A 23,510-nucleotide genomic window follows, 5' to 3' on the forward strand; every position below is an offset into this window, starting at 1 on the left:
TTGGCTATGAGTGTAAATTAAATAAAATCGCAAAAGGGGCGAGATGAAAAATGTTGTCCATAGAAGCTGGCTCCTCCGTTTGCTCAACAGCTCAGCAGATCCTTCAGTTGACTGGCTCTCCCTCTGTTTGCCACCAGTTGAATATGTTGTTGGTGTTGCAGTTAGCCGGCGCTGATTGTCTGTGATTGATTTTAATCGCCTCAAGTGATTTCACTAAACGATTCAACTTTGAAATTGGTTACTTTGCATTGTGTATGCTTGTGACAGACAGACAGAGAGGCAGAGAGACTGAGAGAGGGCAAGTCGGAGCAAGCGAGGTGTTTGGGTGCGGGTATTTTACTTTTGGTGCTGACTGTTGCGCTTCAGGCGCATTTTATAACAACATTTTACTTGCTGCCCACAATCCATTTACGAGTACATCAAATGCTTTATTCCTTTGTTGTTGTTGTTGTTGTTGTAGTGGTTCTTGTTCTTGGGTAAATATTAAATATACATAGATTGGCATAGAAATCGATTGGGTTACTTCTCTAAATAGTTTTATATGTGGAAAAAAGATTTTGTTCTTCAATATCTAGATATTTCCAATCAACGTCTGACTTGAACCTACTCACAAGTTAATAAGTTGTTTTTCGTTAAGCTACGATTCCACGAGCGAAAGCAAAGGGAGTACTTATTTATGTAGCAGTTTATTAGATTGTAAGACACATTAAAAATTCTCTCAACTTGTGATCTCCAAAAAAAAAAAAAAAAAAAAAAAAACAATTTAAGCTGCAGCTGCTGCAACAGAGCGTTGCCAATTTTCAGTGCAGGGCAATTACAAAGGCCAACAAGTTAAGCGCCGGCTGTCAACTCAGGTGAGTGCTAAGAGCTACGACAAAGAGCGAGGGGTTGTGGGGTAGGACTAGTGGCAGTTGCCACTTTAATGAAACTTTTGCCGGGGGCCGTTTAGCGGTTAGGCAACTTCAACGGCTTGCGGCACTTGCAACGGCGAGGCGGCAACAGCAGCGGGTAATCAGCCATGTTATGGCAGTTTTGGCAGCCCCGTATCCTGGCAGTCGGGCCCGGACAACCAGCCCTGAGATATCTGCTCCAGTGTGTGTGTTTGTATGTGTGTGAGGGCCGCCTGTCGTGGCCCTGTAAAGCGGTTACGGTTACGGCTCTGCGGATTATGGCGTTGCGATGCACTTGAAATCTTTGTGGTTGCTGCTGCTGTTGTTGTTACTGTTTGACAGCAACAGGATAATCTTCTTGGTATGCATCCGTATTCTCATCAGCTACATTGCCCTGCTTGACTACCTCGCCACTCTCCCTCTATCTATATATCTATATGTATATATACATTCGTTTGTATTGCTGTCGTCGCCTTCGTTGTGTCTGAGTTTTCATTTTCATTTATTTTCTATGTTTTTAGAGTCCTTTTTTTTTGGGCTTACCGACCTCTTTTCCAAAACAAACTTTGTGCAAGGCTTCTCTCGGTTGAATTTTTCTGGTTGCACTGTTGTTGTTGCACTGCATTTCGTGCTTTGTCGGCCTTTCGGTTTGGCAGCTTTTAGTGGCTTCATTTGTTTTGCATTTGGTCTCTTTAGGCAATCAAATTGGGTTTCGGTGGCTGGATAAAGAGGCGCTTTAATTAACCAGAGCTATAGCTAAATGTATTTGTTTTGGGTCTGACCCACTCGCAGCGTATTAGCATATTTATTTTGTTTAAGGTCCAATTATAATGGACTAGAAAGGCATTTATCATTTAAAATACATTTTCATCTTGCCTTTTTTCCATTTTTCAAATAGAAACAAAATATATTTATTTCTATATATAAAACTGTCTGTCCTGACTGACTCACAGATTGATCAATGCACAGCGCAAACCACAAGAGCTAGGAAGCTGCTCTTATTGTCTATAAAATGTTAACAATCAATTGTTTACCTAGCTATTAAATAAAATATGAAGAATTAACCCGATTAAGGGGCTTTACGATCTTAATGGTAAATCATTAAAATATTAACCCAAATCCATGAACGTTTTGTGTGAAACAGTCAAGCAAAGTAATCGACATCTAAATAAAATTATTTTTTAAATGTCATTAAATTTAAAAGTAATTTTATTTTAACTTTATGAACAGGTCAGAGCAGATATTTCGGTTCAGACAGAGCCAAACAAAGTCAACCCTCATTTTATTATATTTCATTTCATTTCCGACTGTGCTCATTATCCTTGACATTGTCACGGCCATTTGCGAAATGCTTTTCATATAATATTTTCTTTCAGCATTTAACAGTCAGTGGTTGCGAGTGTAGTTGCAGTTAAAAATTAGCTTTGAGTTGCCTGCGGCCTACTTGTTGAATTTACTGAGCCTCTTTAAGCTGAATTAAGGTCTAAGTGTCGACCTGACTCAGCTCTAGATTAAAGGTGGGCCAACAAATGGCAAGCTAATCAATAATTGCGTTTATCATAGTCATTTGCAACTTTGTTGTTCAATGTCGGAAAACTATTTTTCAATTTGCAAGCTGGTAAAAGTTGTTCTTTCCAGCAGACGCCGCGTGTGCAACGCCTTCGCCTGGCGCAGCTCGAATAGTGCAACATCCATTACACACACACACACACACACACACACACACACATACACACTCGCAGAACAACGTGGCGATGGCTTTGCACGCAGCTATTAGCGCACATATCGATTGCCAATATTGCCAATTGAGAAATAAAAGGCAGCGGGCTGGAGTATCAGAGGCAGATCCAAGGACAACAAAATGGCGGCACGTCCTGAGCTGGGCTAAAGCAAACGAAAGCCCGAGCCAGGCCAGAGCTGAAACTGTAACTGAAACAGCAACTGAACAGGTAGCAGCTGCCTCCTGACGCTAAAGTGCCAACTTATGCCACACAAAAATGCTTGAATATAATGGCCATGCCCTCGGATTTGAGGGTGTGGTTGGGGCGGCGGCACTGTGGCTGGCCTGTGGCATGCAATTGTGCGACGCAGCAGCAGCAGCAGCAGCGGCGGCCACAAAAGGCCGCAGCGAAAAGCGAAGACGACATGCAAAAGTGGAACGTGCAGCGTTGGCATTAAGTGGCATGTGGCAGCAGCAGAAGCGGTTACAAGGACACTGATAATGATGAAAAAATTCCCAAGCACACACATGCACACAAACTTACACACGTGCACGCACACACATACAGCGATGTATACACAATTTATCTGCTGCCTCGGTGGGCACACACTGACGAGCATAAAAATTGCACTGGCAGCCCGAAGACAGTGACAAAAAGTCACTTGCCAGGCCAGATGCATGTGTGTGTGTACGTGTGTGTGCGCCTGCTTAACTCACTGCTGCAACCCTTTGCTGATGTGCTGGCATGTTGCACAAGGCGCATAGCTGCCACCTGGCCAGGGGCAGAGGCAAACAGCAAACGAAATCGACCTTGACTGACAGCTTGACATGAACTCGACTGCTCTCAGCGTTGCTGCTGCGCGTACCAACGTGCCTGCTTCCAGCTTACACTTACACAAGCACACAAACACACTTACACTTTAGCCAGCTACATTGGGCTCATTATTTTCGCTTTAGTCGGTCAGCAGGAGCAGCCACGTGGAGCCAAGAGAGAGAAATGGGACAGGTAATGGTAATGTTGGGATATTTATGTGGCAGTGTGTGTGTGTGTATCTGTGTGTCAGTTTGCACCTATATGTGAGTAGACCTTAAAGCCGCCAAGCCGCAAAGAACTTGGCGAACTTGTGGTTAACATTTGAAACTGCTCTGACAGAAATTTTGTATTTTCCAATGAGCTTAAATGTTGAAATGCTCTTAATTCATACAGATCTTATACTATTTCTATACCCTTGTTGCTATTGTCATAAAATGTGTGAAGAATACGAGGCTGCAACTCTAACCCCTTAACATAAATATTCTTGATTAGTATCAACAGCCGAGCCTGTCCGCCTGTCCGTCATCTGTTTCTATGCAAACTAGTTGCTCAGTCTGAAAGCTATCGTCGTGATACTTGGAATTGGTCGCATCGGACCACAATATCATAAAGCTGCAATAGATTGGTTGAAAATTCGGTTCTGGTATGAACAACTTTTTCGTTTATCAGACATAATTATTTGTATTTATAAAGTATCGCTATGTACTTTATATATATATGTAGGATATGATAATCAACGTCAAACACGTAGTGGCTGTCGGTTCTGATCGTGTCGTCTGTAAATTAGCAGAAGTCGACGAACGTTTACAGAATAAAACGAAGTAGAGTCAGTCGATACCAATAACGACATAACAACATAACTCCGCGCGGAAATATGACGTTCCAAAACGACATAACTCCGCGCGGAGATATGACGTTCCAAAACGACATCAGAACCTATAAGAGCTAGAGACTTGAAATTTTAGATGTAGGTCCTCCTAGTGCCTGCGCAGATCGAGCTTGCTTCCGATAATCGATAACTTACTCCGTTTCCAAGCAATCGATAAAAATCGATATCGATTTCATGTTTTGTGGGCAATTTTGGTAAATAATAAGAGAGTCACCAAACTTGACATATAGCTTCTAAAATAGAATATGTGTAATGCTTTCTTCTTTTAAAACTATCTACCAACAGAATTCTGAGCATTGAGGCGACAATTTGACACGTTAAAGCAAAAAGTTGCAAACTCGGCATTTATTAGTTTTACAATACTCCTCATATAGGATTTTGCATAATCCTATTAAGATCGGACCACTATATCATATTGCTGCCATAGGAACGATTGGTCGATCGGATCCCTACTGGCATTCAAACAAATTACAAATCGGTCGGTCGGTTCACAAAAGTTGTTGACCAAAAACCGATTCGTTTGTAAAGTACACCTTTTTGATGATTTTTTGAGTACATCGGCCAAATAATGTCCGATTACATCACGTTTTGTCTACTTATTAAATGACACCTTTTTTTAATATATTAAATTTTATTTATTTCAGCTAAAAACAGTTAAAGCTTGACAAAAGGGAGGACAGAAAGAAAAAGCTGGAAAAGACCAGACAAAGCTTACTTGGACAACGCCGGATAATACCCGCTAAGTATAAATACATAAAATAAAATCAAAATATTCAAATGCTGTAAAACATATATTTGCTTAATAACCTTTATAAATAATATTTAAGCAACGAAAATACGATGTTAGGAAACAAAATAAATATATTGAAAAATAAATAACTTCAGATGTTTTTTTGTACGGAATTTTTTGGGCATTTAAGGTGAGTAATTCGAAAGAGTCGACATAGCTTCGCCATTGATCTGCGCGAGATTATGTCGTTAGAAAACAACTCTTGGGGAAAAAGTCTAATTTTCATCGGCGGAGATATGACGTTTGAAAACGATATAAAGCTTGACGTTGATCATGGCGAAATTATGTCTTTTTGAAGCGACATAACTCCGCCACCCTAAAAACGAAAATCAGACTTTTTCGTTTCTGTTTTCTAACGACATAATTCCGCCGTTGTCCACATTCCACTGCTCCCCTACGCTAAACACACTAAACATACACATAGATACACGCAACACATAACTGCTAACGTCCAGAGAAATCATTTAATTATTGCCCAATAAGGGGCAGATTTTAAATAAAATAAATAAATAATTATGTTAAAAAAAAATATTAAGATCGGACCACTATATCATATAGCTGCCATAGGAACGATCGGCATACTCCGCGCTGGAGATATGTCGTTTTGAAACGTCATATCTCCAGCGGAGTTATGTCGTTTTGGAACGTCATATTTCCGCGCGGAGTTATGTCGTTTTGGAACGTTCGAGCGAACGTTCGAGCGACTTCTGCTAATTTACAGACGACACGATCAGAACCGACAGCCACTACGTGTTTGACGTTGATTATCATATCCTACATATATAGGAAAATATTATTTACGTCGAAACACTTTATCATATAAGTATCTTCCACAGGAAGGATGTTTATATGTTCCGCAGACATGTTACATATATGCTGAACCACTTGTTACCCATTTATGAGTAATGGAACTGTCTTTGATTCCAGTAGTGGATAGAGTTTTCAAATTGTTAAAAGTTAAAAATGTATAAACTGTATATTCAGAGAGATTTTTGGTATATTCCAGCATTTAGTTCCCTTTTTCCATTGCCGCGGCGTTTGCACAAATTGTTTCATATGTGGCCCCAGAAAGTAGGCAACATTTTTTATTCAAATGCCTGCAGGTCAACAAAATGTCAGCGGTGCTCTGTGTCATTGTATGTGTGTGTGGAATGTGGATGTGGGCTGCGAAAGGAGGGCTTCTGGGGAGATGGGGGAGAGAACGTGGAGCCCGCATGTGTCCGCTATCATGTCGTCGTTGCCGCTGCTGTCGTTGTGGGCGCAGCGCCGGGTTGCGTCCGTGTCAAAGGTTCATAAATTCCTTTTAATCCTGCTTTATGGCGACATCACATCGAACATGAACTTTAACGCGACGACGTCGACGCGACTTCATTTGCATTTTACAACTTCATTTGAGCTGGCAAATGCGAAGCAAAATAAAAGAAATAAAAGAAATGTTCGCAATTTTCACACAAAACCAATTGGTGCGATTTGTGAGTTTCTCTGTGTGTATGCCATAAAATTATTGTTTAATCTTGCCAGCTGACCGGGGCTTGGCAGCCAAACACGCCCACATTCACACACACACACACACACACACACACACACACACACATATCCAGGCAATTTGCAGAGAAAGCACAGTGAATGTCGCGCGACAAGCGACAATTACTTTAAATAGCCCTGCCGCGGCCCCTCCATATGCACCACACACTCGCACACCCACTCACTGATTAAGGGCGCGAACCGGAAATGAACATTTGCACGGTTGTCGATTGAGCCAGTCATTGACCCCACCTCCACCCCAGCCACCCCGAAAGACATTAAAATTCGCTTTGGAATTGTTTCCCATTTTTGTGTTTTGTTTCAATTCTCAACTAATTTATTATTATTTATTTTTGTTTTGTCTTTTGAGTTTTAGTTTAGTGACACCCTAAAATAAATTGTTCTTGTTGCTGTTATTATTGTTAATTACAATTTTTTCGTTTGAATTGAGTTGGCGTTCTTAAATACGCCCACATTTCCAACTTTGATTTGATTTATCATAAAAACTCATTAAAACTCTAATAAAATGTCTAACAATCAAACAATACATCAATCAATCAATCAATCAATCAATGCCTGCAGTCAGTGCCAACTCAATTCCACTTAGAAAATACATATTGTATTTAATTAATTTATTATTATTATTACTTCTTTTGTTTTTAATGAGATCGCTTAAAGTACAAAAACACTTTTAGTTTGACTAACACGAGAGCTTTGGGTCTTGGAATTATCAATCAGGTTAGGATTTTCAAATAGGGGCTTTTGTCTATACACTTACGATGTGACTGTTGAATATGCGTAGCGAGTAGAAAGAGTGGAAAAGTGTGTGTTCTATAATACAATAGAGGGGCTGGCGTTATAACCAGTTAACAGCCCCATCTACCTAAGCCTAATTAAGAGAAATTTCATATTGAGAGACATTACCTTGCAGAACTATGAAAAATCCAAATCATTTGGAAAACAAAAGCTTATACGAATAAAGTGTTAACAATAACTTGTCAAACTGGCATCACATATGTATATCAAGTTGAGTTTGAGTCTCTCTTCCCCATAAAACATTGCTCAAACATTTTTTTCGGTTACTTTAAGAGTTTAATTCTAAGAGTTCATTAAAATAAGAAAATCGAAAATGTTTTTAATCTGAAAAGCTGTGGCTACTATTAGAAAATAAATCAAATTTTGCTTTCAATAGGGCAAACCCTTCGAAAACTGAAGTTTCGAAAAACAACTCAGCAGACATCCTTAAAATTTTCTAAAGCAAGTTCTTTGAAACAAGCCGAAGATCACATATATAAAAAAACAAAAAAATGATGAATAGGTTTTATTGGAAACCAAATGGTTAAACTTTGAGGGTACTTCTGCAAGGGTATGTAGGCTTCGGTGCACCGAAGGTTTTTCTGGTTTCTGGTTTATTCCTTGGCTGTACACAAGTTCGATTAGCTCTTGAAGATATCCTGACCAGGTTGTGGCGAGGCGGCGCTTGTGGGCCCATTGCCCGTGCCATTGGCATCCGGATTCAAGCGCTTCAGCATGGCGTTACGGTGCAGCCAATAGGGCGGGGGATCGGGGGGTTGGCCGGGCAGCAATGTTTTCGCCTTCAGCGTCGTTGTTGGCGGCTTCGGACTGTGCGAGGCAGTCGCCGCGCTGTACATTACAGGGTCCGCCAGCTGGGCAGCCGACTGCCCAATGGCGCCGCGAAGTGGCGTCTCCTTCTTCCGTATAGTGTCGCAGGTCTCCTTCATTTTGCACAGCTGATCCTGCAGATTGCGATACTCCTCCAAGAAACGCTCCAGCTGCGCCGCATGATAGTCGTAGGCAGCCACCGAGGAGTTAGCCGCGCCTGAAGCTCGCGTCGCCAGCGCCGAGAAGTCAAGCAGCGGCGTCGCCGCGCTGCTTAGTGAGCGTTGGTGCTGCACAGGCGACGAAGGCAGGCTGGGCTTCTGGCCCAAATGGTGCCCATGCATGGCACCTTTGTGGCCACCACTGTGCACCAGGTTCAAGAAGCTATTGGCACGCTGGCCACCACCCGTGTAGGTTGTGGTGCTTGCGTAGTTCGCGTAGCTTGACTCGGCCGAGTAGCGCCTGCCCAGGCCCATGGCCTCGTTCAGGAAGCTGCCGTCTCCCAGCGTGCTGCTGCCGTACTTGCTCGAGTTATCCGCCAGCAGTGGCGACTGGCTGTCCGATGAGTTGCGGAAATACTTTCCACTATGCTTAAGCTTCCGGGGCAGGGTGCAGAGGCCGCCGTTGGTTGGGGCCGCTCCAGCTGGCGCATAGGTGTGGCCCGATTGTGCCGCCTGCGCCACAGCGTACTTGGCAATGTCCAGTAGATCTGGATAGTTGCTGTCGAACAGATCGCTCTCCTGGCCGTCGCCATTGCTGCTGCAGAATACCGAGGTGGCCATCTCGTCCGCCGTGTGATTGCCATAGTGGCTATAGGGCGTGGCCGAGCAGGGCGTGCTTGTGGCCTGAGTTGTTGCCGTCGATTTGCTGTGCGGCGATGTGATCTTCGTGGTTGCTATTGGCGTTGTCTTCCAGCTGGCAGCGTGTCCTGCATAGCCAGCGAGTCGAGCAGCGGCATCCACCTTACTGGATATAGAACTAGAAGCTGAGTCAGTGCTGTAAAAGTTGAAAAGTGAAGTGCATATTGAATAGGAATATGTTGCAATTAGATGAAGTTTGAAGAAACAAGTTTAAATACATTTAAATTCTTGCGAAAAGGCAAATGCGATCCTTACGACTTGTGTTCTTTCTGTGAGATATTTTTTTAAAATTATCAAAACTTCAGGCATTGTTTCAAAGCTGTAACTCTAAAAAAGGAATTACGAATGTGTCATAGCGAACTGTGGCAAGATGAATACCAATTCTCATCCTAACTAAGTGAACCATCGAAACTATAAAACATACGTAAAAACGGTTTGCCTCAAAATGTATTGATTGACTAATGGTTTCTATTTTTGATCAAAAAAAATTTGTTTCTTGTTCAAAATTAACCAATAATCTGCCTGAATTTTAAAGTCTAAATTGGCCAATAACAAAATTAATCACTGACGAAAAAAATATATTATCCAAAACATATTTTTTAAATAATAAATATCATCTATAGTCATTGATCCAAAATAATTTTGCATGGAAAAATTAAAAAAAAAATAAAGATTAAGCCCCAATTTTAATCAAGACTCTACTTTGATAGGGTTTGTTTAGTAATGTTTTTTTTCTGAAATAATTTCGCTAGATTAACTGCGAATTAATAGCCAGAGTATTGTCCTTGCCCACCATCATCATCCTTTTTAGTTGCACATATTCTGAAATCTGTTGCAAACTCTTCTCATTTCTTGATAAGCTCTGTCAGAGTCTATTGATTAATGAACAATCTTTTCTTCTGCTTGATATCTATTTTTGGGATTGGCTACAGAGACAACCCTTCTTCTTGTCACATAAAGTACACATATTCTATATTCATTATATTGCATATGAGAGGCACTTGGAACACTGCCCATGCTCGTTTGCCCCAACATGAGAGGCTCCAATCAACGAGGGGCGCACAAAAATAAAATACTCATACGCCGCGTGTGGCAGCCATCGCATATTTCGCGCGTCATTAGCACGCGCCCTTACACTGGTAAGGAAGAGATATGAAAGGGGTGAGGTGGGCTGAGGGGGGAGGCGTTGGTGCAGCAGCACTCAAGCGGAAAGTGTCAAGTGTTGCCCATAATATGAACGGATCCGGGCGAGAAGCGCACTAGAGTATGACAGCTCTTTGACGGGGCGACTGCAACAGGACAATTGCCACTCGAAGTAACGAACAGCAGAGAACAAAAGCAATGGTTAGGGAGTGGCTGGTATGCTGAAGAGGCGGAGGAAGGTCAACTTACCCGCCGATGTCAATCAGACGCGGTATGTGCAGATCCGTTTCCTCAGCCACCGCAACAGAATTTTTCGCTGCGGATGCGGAAATAGCATTGCTCGCCATGGAGCCCTTTCTTGGCTGCGACTGATGCGATGGTTGCGATGGCTGTGCCTGCTGTGACTGTTGGGTGTCCTCTTCGTCGTCGTCGCAGTGCGTGGACACATGCAGGTAGTCGCCGTTGCGTCGCGTGCCATTGCCAGCGCTCGGATTCACAATGGCCGCCTGCCCCGCATCGTGGTCGTTAAGTGGCGTGTGCGCAGCCCGCAGATAGCTCTGTTCCTCGGCATCCTGAAAGAGGCCCGCGCCAGTAGCACTGCCACCGCCACAGCTGGCGCCACCACCCAAATCCGGTCGCACCCTGGCCGTCATCTCAATCTTCTCGTAGCTCTCGCTGCGTCGCACTGGCGGCACCGAGTTCCACAGTCGCAGCTTGCGGCGCCTTCGCAGCGAGCAGAAGCATATGGCCGCAAATGAGGAGCCCACCACAAAAAGCAGCGCTGCCAGCACGCCCAGCAGCACAATGCGCACGCCGAGAGGCGCCTCCGGGGGACGGCGGGACACGGCTAGCGTTACGCTGGCCTCCACCTTGCCGGCCTTGTTCTCTGCGGCGCAGGTGTAGATGCCCGCATCCTGCATGTCCGCGGTGAGTATCGTCAGATTGGAGGCATTCCTCAGCATGTTAACCACATACGTTTTACGGCCCTGCGTAGCGGCTGCTGTGCGCGGCTCCTCGGCATCCTCGCCCGCGCCGGCCGCACTCAGATTGGCAATCAAGCGGTTCTTGAGCAGCCAGCGCACTGCCGGCTGGGGCACGCCCTCCACGTAGCAGCTCATCGTCACGTTGCGTCCCTCCACGCCATGGGCGGTTGTGTCTGTGGCAACGATTTGTGGCACACACGCAAAGTCATCCACATCCAGCTTGTCCCAGGCGCGACCAGCTAAACGCGCTGGGGACTCACATGTGGGAGGTATGCCACTGGGTATATTTTGCTGGAGCATCCAGGCCCGCAGCGGTCGCAGTGAACAGCTGCAGTTCCAGGCATTGCGAGCCAGCTCCAAGCCATGTAGCGAGGCTAGCGAGGTAATTGTGCCCGATCTGACCTCGCTCAGGCGGTTTCCGTCCAGCTTGAGCCACTCCAGGCTGCTCTCGAGGCCGGCAAAGGCGCGCACCGCCACGCTGGAGAGGCGGCAGTCGCTGAGCTCCAGGCGCACCAGCTGCGGCACATGCCCAAAGGCGTCGTCCGGCACACGCGATATGGGATTGCCAGTGAGTCGTAGCTCGCGCAGCTCTGACACGTGATAAAGGGCCAGCGAAGGTATCGCCGACAGCTGATTGTGGCTCAAGTCCAATTCCACTAGATTGATGAGCTTGCGGAACGCATGACGCTCAATGATCCGCAGCCTACACCTGGCCAGGTATACTTTTTGCAGATTGAGCAGCTGGGCCGAGGCGAAGCTGTCATCGGGTATAGTCTGAATATCGTTGCCACTTAAGTCCAGCAGCTGGGTACCCGCGTCGAGCGGCTCAGGGATATGTGTTAGGTTGGCGTTAAGGCACAAGACGGACTCCTTGCCGCTCTTCCACTTGCACTCGCACACCGAAGGGCACTCGGCGCGCAGCTGGCTGAGGCAACACAGCAGCCAGAGCAGCTGGCTAAGCGGTATGGGCGGATGAAGACGCCGCAGTGGTCGCCTGTCACGTCCTTTTCGACGCACCTTCGTGGCCAGCGTGCGCTGCTGGGCGCTATTATTGCTAGCTATATCGCGGGGCCGGGCACGATCCTCCTCCAGCGTCGCTGTCGCTGCTGCCATCGCATACTAGGACAGTGATCGCAACTGGAACTCAGCTAATGTTGCCTGTAACACAAAGTGAAAGAGAAGCTCTGTGAGTGAATGAATGATGGTCAGGTGCACAGTCTCTATCGCTGCAACCTTAAAATCGAGTCGACAAAATCGCTTAAAGAATAAGTTGTAGCTTATAATCGAAAGGATGTCGACCTCGACATTCAATATTTCCCTTTATATGGACTGTACCGGGAATAATTCGGAAAAATATATCCCAAGCCTTGAGTATAGGTTCAGGCAAATGTAAATTGGAATTTCGGGCTCAAATGCGTTCGATTTAAAGCTAGTCTGCCACCTCGATCATATTGAAACCCTTCATTTCAGTCGTCTAGAAAGTTGCCTAAGAAAATCATGCAACTTATGTAATTGCTTTGTTTCTCCCCTGCTCCTGTCCACTTTTTATGGTGCGAGGCATGTAATGCAGCTACCATAAACTTTGCATTTGCGACATTTTAATAAGCCCTGCGTTCTCGGTGTACTTCCATCATAACTGTCACTTGGCGCAGCGACATTAAGTCATAACAACACCAGCCCAACGAGCTCAGCCTAGCCGTGGCACTCGCTTCAATTTCTACCCCAAGCCTCCTCTCAAGCAGCCAATTGACTAGGGTTTTATCGTGAGGCTCGCGGCTTTTATTTGACTTGTCTGGCAGTCCTTACCCCCTGTCGAACCCCTCCGTGTCTCTCTCGTTCGCTCCGTCATGTCGTGGCTTGTGTTTGCGGCATGTTGCAATTATGGACGAGCAGCATGCAAGTAGAGTAAGCAAAGCAAAACACTGCGAGGCACTGAGCCCCGTTGCCGGTTAATATATAAAATTTGCATGCAGCCAACGGGGCGTATGCACAACATTTGAGCAATTTCGCTTTAATATTTCCAGCCAAACGCAGAGCAAATGTCTGGGAAAGCTTTTCAGAATTTGCTTAAATTACAATATCGTCGAGTATAAATAATAAAATTATGTACATTAAGCTTGGATACGATTTGTAAGACGTGAAAACAAGGGAAGCACACTCGCGACTCAATACTTTTCTTTTTTTAGATGATTTTGAGGGAAAATTTATGAAAAACTTAAATAATAACCTAGTATGTTGAGAAAACGTCGAACTTATGATAGCTTTAATATATATGAAGATATTTTGGACAGAATAGATATGAATATGGTTCGAGGAATAAAACGAATAGATAAACTGTGAGTCCCTTGGTACCTGCCACATATGAGCTACGAGAGAAAACCGGCTAAGGTAAGAACACAGATAGAAGACAATGCTAATTAGAAGAAATGAGTAGAAGAGAAAGATTAAAAAACAAATCTGTTCAGAAGCGCGTCGGGCTCAGCTAGGGTTCGATCACCTGCGAGGACAAACATATTTCGATTAAACTATTTGTGTTTAAATTAATAAATTTAAAAGTAGACTTTGTATGGGACTTTGGATGGTAAAATGATCGTACTTTCTACAAGAGTATTATATTATAGCTATCGATGAATGTAACACAAGTGACACATTTTAATTGGAATAACAGCTTAAACATGTGACTCTCAATTGTGTTAATTATGGAAATGCGAACTGGCATCTTTAAAATGCACTCCCCCAACTGAATGGAAAATCGGCGGCATTTTAATCACTTTATTCTCAATTTGCATACAGAACACGTGACAGACTGGGATGCACATTCTGCACGGCATTTCAGGGCTTCGGCTACTTAATTATGATGATATGGCGATATTTAATACTGCTCGCGCTTAATTGAAATGTTTGCACTCTGAAAACTCTTGACAGCCCGAAATGGCAGCCGCACAAATGCTGCCAGCCCGGTTTGGCAATAATGGTAACAGTTGGCTGGCAAAAGTACAGCTGGTAACACAACGAAAATATTTTAAAGCGGTTATGCAGTTATCCGTAAAACGGATTCGAAACAAAACCGGAAGCCGCAAAGCAAACAAACGCTTTGCAAAAACCGCGACAAGTCAACGGGCGGACAGGAAGAGAAGAGTCCGCAGGGGGGCTGCGGTAGGGTCGGGCTTGTGACTAATGCATGTGTGGGCCCTTTGGGGGTCAATACACTGGACGGCGACGTCGCCGGCGCACGGAATAAACTTTTTGCATGTTGCTAAAATACTCAGCCGCATTTTTCTGCGCCACAGACAAGAACCGTCGAGCGGGCCACAAACAGACAACACAAGGCGCAGGCACTGTGAAGAGACGGGAGACAATGGGGCACATGTGTGAGGCATTGTCGTTGCCATTCCGTTTATCATATGAGCATGACGACACCGTGAAGTATGCAAAATGCAAATGTTGCCCCACACACACCAACACACTCACACACACTACATTCGTTCTTGTCGCTTTTGTTGAGGCCTTTGTTTTTGCTGCTGCTGCTGCAGTTGTTGCTGTTGTGCATTTACTGCAGACACTAATCCTATTTATGTTGCATTGCAGCGAGGTTAATAATTTTATTTGCCAACTGCCAGTGGCACGTTCCATGCAGTTGCCAACTTGCACTTGCAGTTGCAGTTGCAGTAGCAGTCGCAGACGCAGTCACAGTTGCCGTTGCTTCTTAAGCCGCTTCTGCGTATGACACACGATACGTGCCGCGGGTTCGAGAAACTTTTTGCTCTGCACCAAAAGATTTGTGGCAGCTGGTTGCCAGTGACTTACAGAAGAAGAGCAGGTTCGAGATTGTTGGTTGAACCTAATGAATGCAATATAAGTATTCTTACACAGCAAAATACCAACATTGGCCTTACTAACTATTGAACTCTATATCTATCTGGGACTTGCGGAGGTTTGGAAAATTCTACTCGCCAATATAAAAAATATGTGGTAAAATTTTGAAAGAACGTTTTTTTCGATTGATCTCGGTTCTTTGTGAAAATTCATTAAAATTTCATTTGAACTTTAAGGATCATAGATTATCTAGCCGAAAGTTCAATGTAACTTTCAAATAATTCACCTAAAATGGGAGAAAGATTTTGATTTTTTATAAACCGTATAAGAAAAAATGGAAAACAAATATTGCATTTTTAAAATTAAAATTTGAACAAAAATACCTGGACCTATTCAAGACAAAAAGTTTTGACAGGCCTCCTTGAACACGTTGCACATTAAGTGATAAATATATAAAACCCTCTGTAAAATTATAAATATAACCTAAGTATTATATTATATCAACTGGTTAAACAGACAAGCTGATACCATTTAATTGGCTGAATGCTTAATGTTTGACAATTACAAATTCTTTGTCAAAACTGGCTCATAACTGTTATTAAGATGAGCATACCTTGCATAGAAGCCAGCTAGAGGGTATACGGAATATTAAGTGACAGCTGCCAAATGTTTGCTGACGTAGCTTTGGCAACACGTCCACTCCAGGCTTGTGTGTGTGTGTGAGGCGTATACTCACGCACGCTTCTATTTCCATCTATTTCAGTCTAAAGCAGTTTCGCTCGTCCTGCTATAATGTAAAAATAATGTCCTTTCAGGACGCATTGATTGCAAATAAATTACACACATTTGCGGGCAAAGATGTTTGAGGCGACTCTGTACTGGGGTTCTCGGGACTGGGCCGTGAGAGGAGCTTCAGATTAAGTGCCCAAAGAGCAGCCGTTGACTCCATAAAGCTGAGCATCAACGAAAAAAGGCCAGTAAGCAGCAACAGCTAGCGAAATAAACACAAAAGCAACAACGTACCGCTGGCAAAAATGGCAACGCCATTAATTTCACTTTGGCGTCGACGCCGTTGAAACTTTAATTAGAAAACCCTGCCGGAGATTTTGTGTAATTTTCTTTTGATGCCACCGCTGCCACTGCTCGGCCACTGATAATGAAGTTCCATTTTCTTGTACTTTTCTTGTTTTTGCGTTCACACTTCCGGCTTCATTATGCGCAAATTATTTTAACTGTACTTTTGGCTTGCCCATTTCCCCGCCACGCCCGCTGAGGCTGCGCAAATATTTTCACTAGCTGCAGCCGCAGCTGAGACTTTGATAGCGAATTCTGTTGCCAAGGTCCTTAGCGAAAAGTAATCTGCCCCTTATCTGCCCAGTCCTCAGTTTCACCCTCCACTGTCATTATTCATTTTTGTGTGTATTTCTTTTATGCTGTGTAACCTTTGCTGCATTGTTTCTAGCCGCTGCCGCAGCTGTAAAGCAATTTTCGTAAGCATAATAGACTTTCCCAGGATTCTGGCCAGCAAAAAAAAAAAAAGAGAAAAAATTAAAGAAAGCAAACAAAATGCCATAAAAATTACAAGGGGCGATGAGAGGCGCAAAGAAAAAATAAAAACAAAGTAAAACAGCTAAGCATTATTTCTCAAGGGGCCAAACCCTGCGGATTATGTCGAGGGCTTGGCTTCCTTCTCTCTGCCGCCCCTAGCTTGTGGTCAGCTGCCGCTGCAGCTGCAGTTTGGGCACATGGCCCAAAACTGGGCTCAGTTCTACGGCTGCTGCTATTTGCCCGGGCATATTGTTTGCTCTGCCTCCACACAGCGTTTACTTTCACCCCTCGCTTTCATTTTTGCAGTGCGCACTTCAGTTGTTGTTCCTGCTGCCTTTGTCAACAGTTCTATTAACATTTGTTGTTGATTTAAACTGCTTGGGCAACGGCCACAGCCCATAAGCGCAACTCTGTTAATGCATTTGGTTCCATGCGCAACGTGGCGTATACATGTTCTGAATGCAGCCTGAAAGTATGATTTACATATTTATTTGAAACATAAGAGGCTTCCAGATAAAGATTGGAACAGGCCTAACTGAAAAGGTATACATATATGCTTCCGTATACCACATTCCGATCTTAGTCCATCATATTTACTTATAGTATATAGTTTAAAGAAAAACTCGTTTTCAGAAGTATATAAGGCCAAAATATTATAAAGATCGAGCCTAACTTATAAGTGAGATCTCATAAAAAGCTTCGCATAGCTGCAAGTTTACTTCTTTCATTGTTTAATATTTCAAGAAATTTCAACATTTTCATTCAATCCCCTTGGTAGGATGAAGTTTGCTGAGTTTATTTATATAAAACAAGTAAGAGGTTCTAGTCGGGAGCTCCCGACTAGGGGATACCCTGAACCCTCTTCTTCCAACATCAAATGCATATATATATATTCTCTTTTAGAAGCTATATGTCAAGTTTGGTGACTCTAGTTCTTATTATTTACCAAAATTGCCCAAAAAACAGGATATCGATATCGATTTTTATCGATTATCGGAAACAAACTCGATCTGCGCGGTAGCTAGGAGCATCTACATCTAAAATTTCAAGTCTCTAGCTCTTATAGGTTCTGAGATCCTTGCGTTCATACATACGGACGGACGGACGGACATGGCTAGATCGACTCAGCTATTTATGCTGATCAAGAATATATATACTTTATGGGGTCGGAGTTGCTTCTTTCTGCCTGTTACATACATTTGGCTTTCGCACAAATACAATATACCCTTATACCCATTTTTAATGGGTTCAGGGTATAAAAAGCCAAACTTCGTGAAAATCGGATGAGATTTGGCCGAGTTATGGGGGTGGTAAATTTTGACCCAGGTCTAGATACGAATCTTGGGGTAAGATTAGGACATGAATTTTGACTAAAAAATCGCTATTCATATTTGAATGCCAGATTAATCTGGAAGGAAAACCATGAAGAAAAAGCCAAGCTTCGTGAAAATTGGATGAGATTTGACCGAGTTATGGGGGTGGAAAATGTTGACCCATGTCTATATACGAATCTTGGGGTAAGATTTGGACATGCATTTCGACTAAAAAATCGGTTTTTAGATTTGAATGCCAGATTAATCTGGAAGGAAAACCATGAAGAAAAAGCCAAACTTCGTGAAATTCGGATGAGATTTGTCCGAGTTATGGGGGTGGTAAATTTTGACCAAGGTCTAGATACGAATCTTGGGGTAAGATTTGGACATGAATTTTGACTAAAAAATCGGTGTTCAGATTTGAATGTCAGATTAATCTGGAAGGAAAACCATGAAGAAAAAGCCAAACTTCGTGAAAATTGGATGAGATTTGACCGAGTTATGGGGATGGAAAATTTTGACTAATGTCTATATACGAATCTTGGGGTAAGATTTGGACATGCATTTCGACTAAAAAATCGGTGTTTAGATTTGAATGCCAGATTAATCTTGAGGGAAAGCCATGAAGAAAAAGCCAAACTTCGTGAAAATCGGATGAGATTTGACCGAGATATGGGGATTGTCATTTTTGACCCATGTCTAGATACAAATCTTGGGGAAAGATTTGGACATGAATTTCGACTAAAAAATCGGTGTCGAGATTTGAATGCCAGTTTAATCTAGAGGGAAAGCCATGAAGAAAAAGCCAAACTTCGTGAAAATCGGATGAGATTTGACCGAGATATGGGGATTGTCATTTTTGACCCATGTCTAGATACAAATCTTGGGGTAAGATTTGGACATGAATTTTTACTAAAAAATCGGTGTTCAGATTTGAATGCCAGATTAATCTGGAAGGAAAACCATGAAGAAAAAGCCAAACTTCGTGAAAATTGGATGAGATTTGACCGAGTTATGGGGTGGAAAATTTTGACCTATGTCTATATACGAATCTTGGGGTAAGATTTGGACATGAATTTCGACTAAAAAATCGGTGTCGAGATTTGAATGCCAGTTTAATCTAGAGGGAAAGCCATGAAGAAAAAGCCAAACTTCGTGAAAATCGGATGAGATTTGACCGAGATATGGGGATTGTCATTTTTGACCCATGTCTAGATACAAATCTTGGGGTAAGATTTGGACATGAATTTTGACTAAAAAATCGGTGTTCAGATTTGAATGCCAGATTAATCTGGAAGGAAAACCATGAAGAAAAAGCCAAACTTCGTGAAAATTGGACGAGATTTGACCGAGTTATGGGGGTGGAAAATTTTGACCTATGTCTATATACGAAGCTTGGGGTAAGATTTGGACATGCATTTCGACTAAAAAATCGGTTTTTAGATTTGAATGCCAGATTGATGTAGAGGGAAAACCATGAAGAAAAAGCCAAACTTCGTGAAAATCGGATGAGATTTGGCCGAGTTATGGGGGTGGTAAATTTTGACCAAGGTCTAGATACGAATCTTGGACATGCATTTCGACTAAAAAATCGGTGTTTAGATTTGAATGTCAGATTAATCTGGAAGGAAAACCATGAAGAAAAAGCCAAACTTCGTGAAAATTGGATGAGATTTGACCGAGTTATGGGGGTGGAAAATTTTGACCTATGTCTATATACGAATCTTGGGGTAAGATTTGGACATGCATTTCGACTAAAAAATCGGTGTTTAGATTTGAATGTCAGATTAATCTGGAAGGAAAACCATGAAGAAAAAGCCAAACTTCGTGAAAATCGGATGAGATTTGACCGAGATATGGGGATTGTCATTTTTGACCCATGTCTAGATACAAATCTTGGGGTAAGATTTGGACATGAATTTTGACTAAAAAATCGGTGTTCAGATTTGAATGCCAGATTAATCTGGAAGGAAAACCATGAAGAAAAAGCCAAACTTCGTGAATCTTGGACATGCATTTCGACTAAAAAATCGGTGTTTAGATTTGAATGTCAGATTAATCTGGAAGGAAAACCATGAAGAAAAAGCCAACCTTCGTGAAAATTGGATGAGATTTGACCGAGTTATGGGGGTGGAAAATTTTGACCTATGTCTATATACGAATCTTGGGGTAAGATTTGGACATGCATTTCGACTAAAAAATCGGTGTTTAGATTTGAATGTCAGATTAATCTGGAAGGAAAACCATGAAGAAAAAGCCAAACTTCGTGAAAATCGGATGAGATTTGACCGAGATATGGGGATTGTCATTTTTGACCCATGTCTAGATACAAATCTTGGGGTAAGATTTGGACATGAATTTTGACTAAAAAATCGGTGTTCAGATTTGAATGCCAGATTAATCTGGAAGGAAAACCATGAAGAAAAAGCCAAACTTCGTGAAAATTGGATGAGATTTGACCGAGTTATGGGGGTGGAAATTTTGACCTATGTCTATATACGAATCTTGGGGTAAGATTTGGACATGAATTTCGACTAAAAAATCGGTGTCGATATTTGAATGCCAGATTAATCTAGAGGGAAAACCATGAAGAAAAAGCCAAACTTCGTGAAAATCGGATGAGATTTGACCGAGATATGGGGGTTGTCATTTTTGACCCATGTCTAGATACAAATCTTGGGGTAAGATTTGGACATGAATTTTGACTAAAAATCGGTGTTCAGATTTGAATGCCAGATTAATCTGGAAGGAAAACCATGAAGAAAAAGCCAAACTTCGTGAAAATTGGATGAGATTTGACCGAGTTATGGGGGTGGAAAATGTTGACCCATGTCTATATACGAATCTTGGGGTAAGATTTGGACATGCATTTCGACTAAAAAATCGGTTTTTAGATTTGAATGTCAGATTAATCTGGAAGGAAAACCATGAAGAAAAAGCCAAACTTCGTGAAAATCGGATGAGATTTGGCCGAGTTATGGGGGTGGTAAATTTTGACCAAGGTCTAGATACGAATCTTGGACATGCATTTCGACTAAAAAATCGGTGTTTAGATTTGAATGTCAGATTAATCTGGAAGGAAAACCATGAAGAAAAAGCCAAACTTCGTGAAAATTGGATGAGATTTGACCGAGTTATGGGGGTGGAAAATTTTGACCTATGTCTATATACGAATCTTGGGGTAAGATTTGGACATGAATTTCGACCAAAAAATCGGTGTCGAGATTTGAATGCCAGATTAATCTAGAGGGAAAGCCATGAAGAAAAAGCCAAACTTCGTGAAAATCGGATGAGATTTGACCGAGATATGGGGATTGTCATTTTTGACCCATGTCTAGATACAAATCTTGGGGTAAGATTTGGACATGAATTTTGACTAAAAAATCGGTGTTCAGATTTGAATGCCAGATTAATCTGGAAGGAAACCCATGAAGAAAAAGCCAAACTTCGTGAAAATTGGATGAGATTTGACCGAGTTATGGGGGTGGAAAATTTTGACCTATGTCTATATACGAATCTTGGGGTAAGATTTGGACATGAATTTCGACCAAAAAATCGGTGTCGAGATTTGAATGCCAGATTAATCTAGAGGGAAAACCATGAAGAAAAAGCCAAACTTCGTGAAAATCGGATGAGATTTGACCGAGATATGGGGGTTGTCATTTTTGACCCATGTCTAGATACAAATCTTGGGGTAAGATTTGGACATGAATTTTGACTAAAAAATCGGTGTTCAGATTTGAATGCCAGATTAATCTGGAAGGAAAACCATGAAGAAAAAGCCAAACTTCGTGAAAATCGGATGAGATTTGGCCGAGTTATGGGGGTGGTAAATTTTGACCCAGGTCTAGATACGAATCTTGGGATTTGGACATGAATTTTGACTAAAAAATCGGTGTTCAGATTTGAATGCCAGATTAATCTAGAGGGAAAACCATGAAGAAAAAGCCAAACTTCGTGAAAATCGGATAAGATTTGGCCGAGTTATGGGAGTGGTAAATCGGATGAGATTTGACCGAGATATGGGGATTGTCATTTTTGACCCATGTCTAGATACAAATCTTGGGGTAAGATTTGGACATGAATTTTGACTAAAAAATCGGTGTTCAGATTTGAATGCCAGATTAATCTGGAAGGAAAACCATGAAGAAAAAGCCAAACTTCGTGAAAATCGGATGAGATTTGGCCGAGTTATGGGGGTGGTAAATTTTGACCAAGGTCTAGATACGAATCTTTGGGTAAGATTTGGACATGCATTTCGACTAAAAAATCGGTGTTTAGATTTGAATGCCAGATTAATCTAGAGGGAAAACCATGAAGAAAAAGCCAAACTTCGTGAAAATCTGATGAGATTTGGCCGAGTTATGGGGGTGGTAAATTTTGACCCAGGTTTAGATACGAATCTTGGGGTAAGATTTGGACATGAATTTTGACTAAAAAATCGGTGTTCAGATTTGAATGCCAGATTAATCTAGAGGGAAAACCATGAAGAAAAATCCAAACTTCGTGAAAATCGGATGAGATTTGGCCGAGTTATGGGGGTGGTAAATTTTGACCCATGTCTATATACGAATCTTGGGGTAAGATTTGGACATGCATTTCGACTAAAAAATCGGTTTTTAGATTTGAATGTCAGATTAATCTGGAAGGAAAACCATGAAGAAAAAGCCAAACTTCGTGAAAATCGGATGAGATTTGGCCGAGTTATGGGGGTGGTAAATTTTGACCAAGGTCTAGATACGAATCTTGGACATGCATTTCGACTAAAAAATCGGTGTTTAGATTTGAATGTCAGATTAATCTGGAAGGAAAACCATGAAGAAAAAGCCAAACTTCGTGAAAATTGGATGAGATTTGACCGAGTTATGGGGGTGGAAAATTTTGACCTATGTCTATATACGAATCTTGGGGTAAGATTTGGACATGAATTTCGACCAAAAAATCGGTGTCGAGATTTGAATGCCAGATTAATCTAGAGGGAAAGCCATGAAGAAAAAGCCAAACTTCGTGAAAATCGGATGAGATTTGACCGAGATATGGGGATTGTCATTTTTGACCCATGTCTAGATACAAATCTTGGGGTAAGATTTGGACATGAATTTTGACTAAAAAATCGGTGTTCAGATTTGAATGCTAGATTAATCTGGAAGGAAAACCATGAAGAAAAAGCCAAACTTCGTGAAAATTGGATGAGATTTGACCGAGTTATGGGGTGGAAAATTTTGACCTATGTCTATATACGAATCTTGGGGTAAGATTTGGACATGAATTTCGACTAAAAAATCGGTGTCGAGATTTGAATGCCAGTTTAATCTAGAGGGAAAGCCATGAAGAAAAAGCCAAACTTCGTGAAAATCGCATGAGATTTGACCGAGATATGGGGATCGTCATTTTTGACCCATGTCTAGATACAAATCTTGGGGTAAGATTTGGACATGAATTTTGACTAAAAAATCGGTGTTCAGATTTGAATGCCAGATTAATCTGGACGGAAAACCATGAAGAAAAAGCCAAACTTCGTGAAAATTGGATGAGATTTGACCGAGTTATGGGGGTGGAAAATTTTGACCTATGTCTATATACGAATCTTGGGGTAAGAT

The 23,510-nt window shown here is 42.2% G+C and overlaps 1 protein-coding gene across 2 annotated transcripts; it reads right to left on the reverse strand.

The window, feature by feature from the left end:
* Positions 1-7,021: 7,021 nt before the first annotated feature.
* Positions 7,022-12,356, reverse strand: LOC115763089. Of its 2 annotated transcripts, none has more exons than XM_030705527.1 (2): positions 10,500-12,356; positions 7,022-9,243 (listed from the first exon to the last, which is right to left on the reverse strand). In XM_030705527.1, exons 1-2 carry the CDS (start codon positions 12,344-12,346, stop codon positions 8,064-8,066), a joined length of 3,027 nt encoding a protein of 1,008 aa, XP_030561387.1. In that variant the 5' UTR covers positions 12,347-12,356; the 3' UTR covers positions 7,022-8,063. The 2 variants fall into 2 exon arrangements, 1 of the variants encoding a protein (XP_030561387.1); XR_004017861.1 differs by lacking the exon at positions 10,500-12,356 and adding an exon at positions 9,326-9,389 and having other exon boundaries at positions 9,170-9,243.
* Positions 12,357-23,510: the final 11,154 nt, after the last annotated feature.

This window comes from Drosophila novamexicana, unplaced genomic scaffold (assembly GCF_003285875.2).
Source record: "Drosophila novamexicana strain 15010-1031.04,08,12 unplaced genomic scaffold, DnovRS2.1 tig00000689-arrow-pilon, whole genome shotgun sequence".
Classification (NCBI taxonomy): Eukaryota; Metazoa; Arthropoda; class Insecta; order Diptera; family Drosophilidae; genus Drosophila; species Drosophila novamexicana.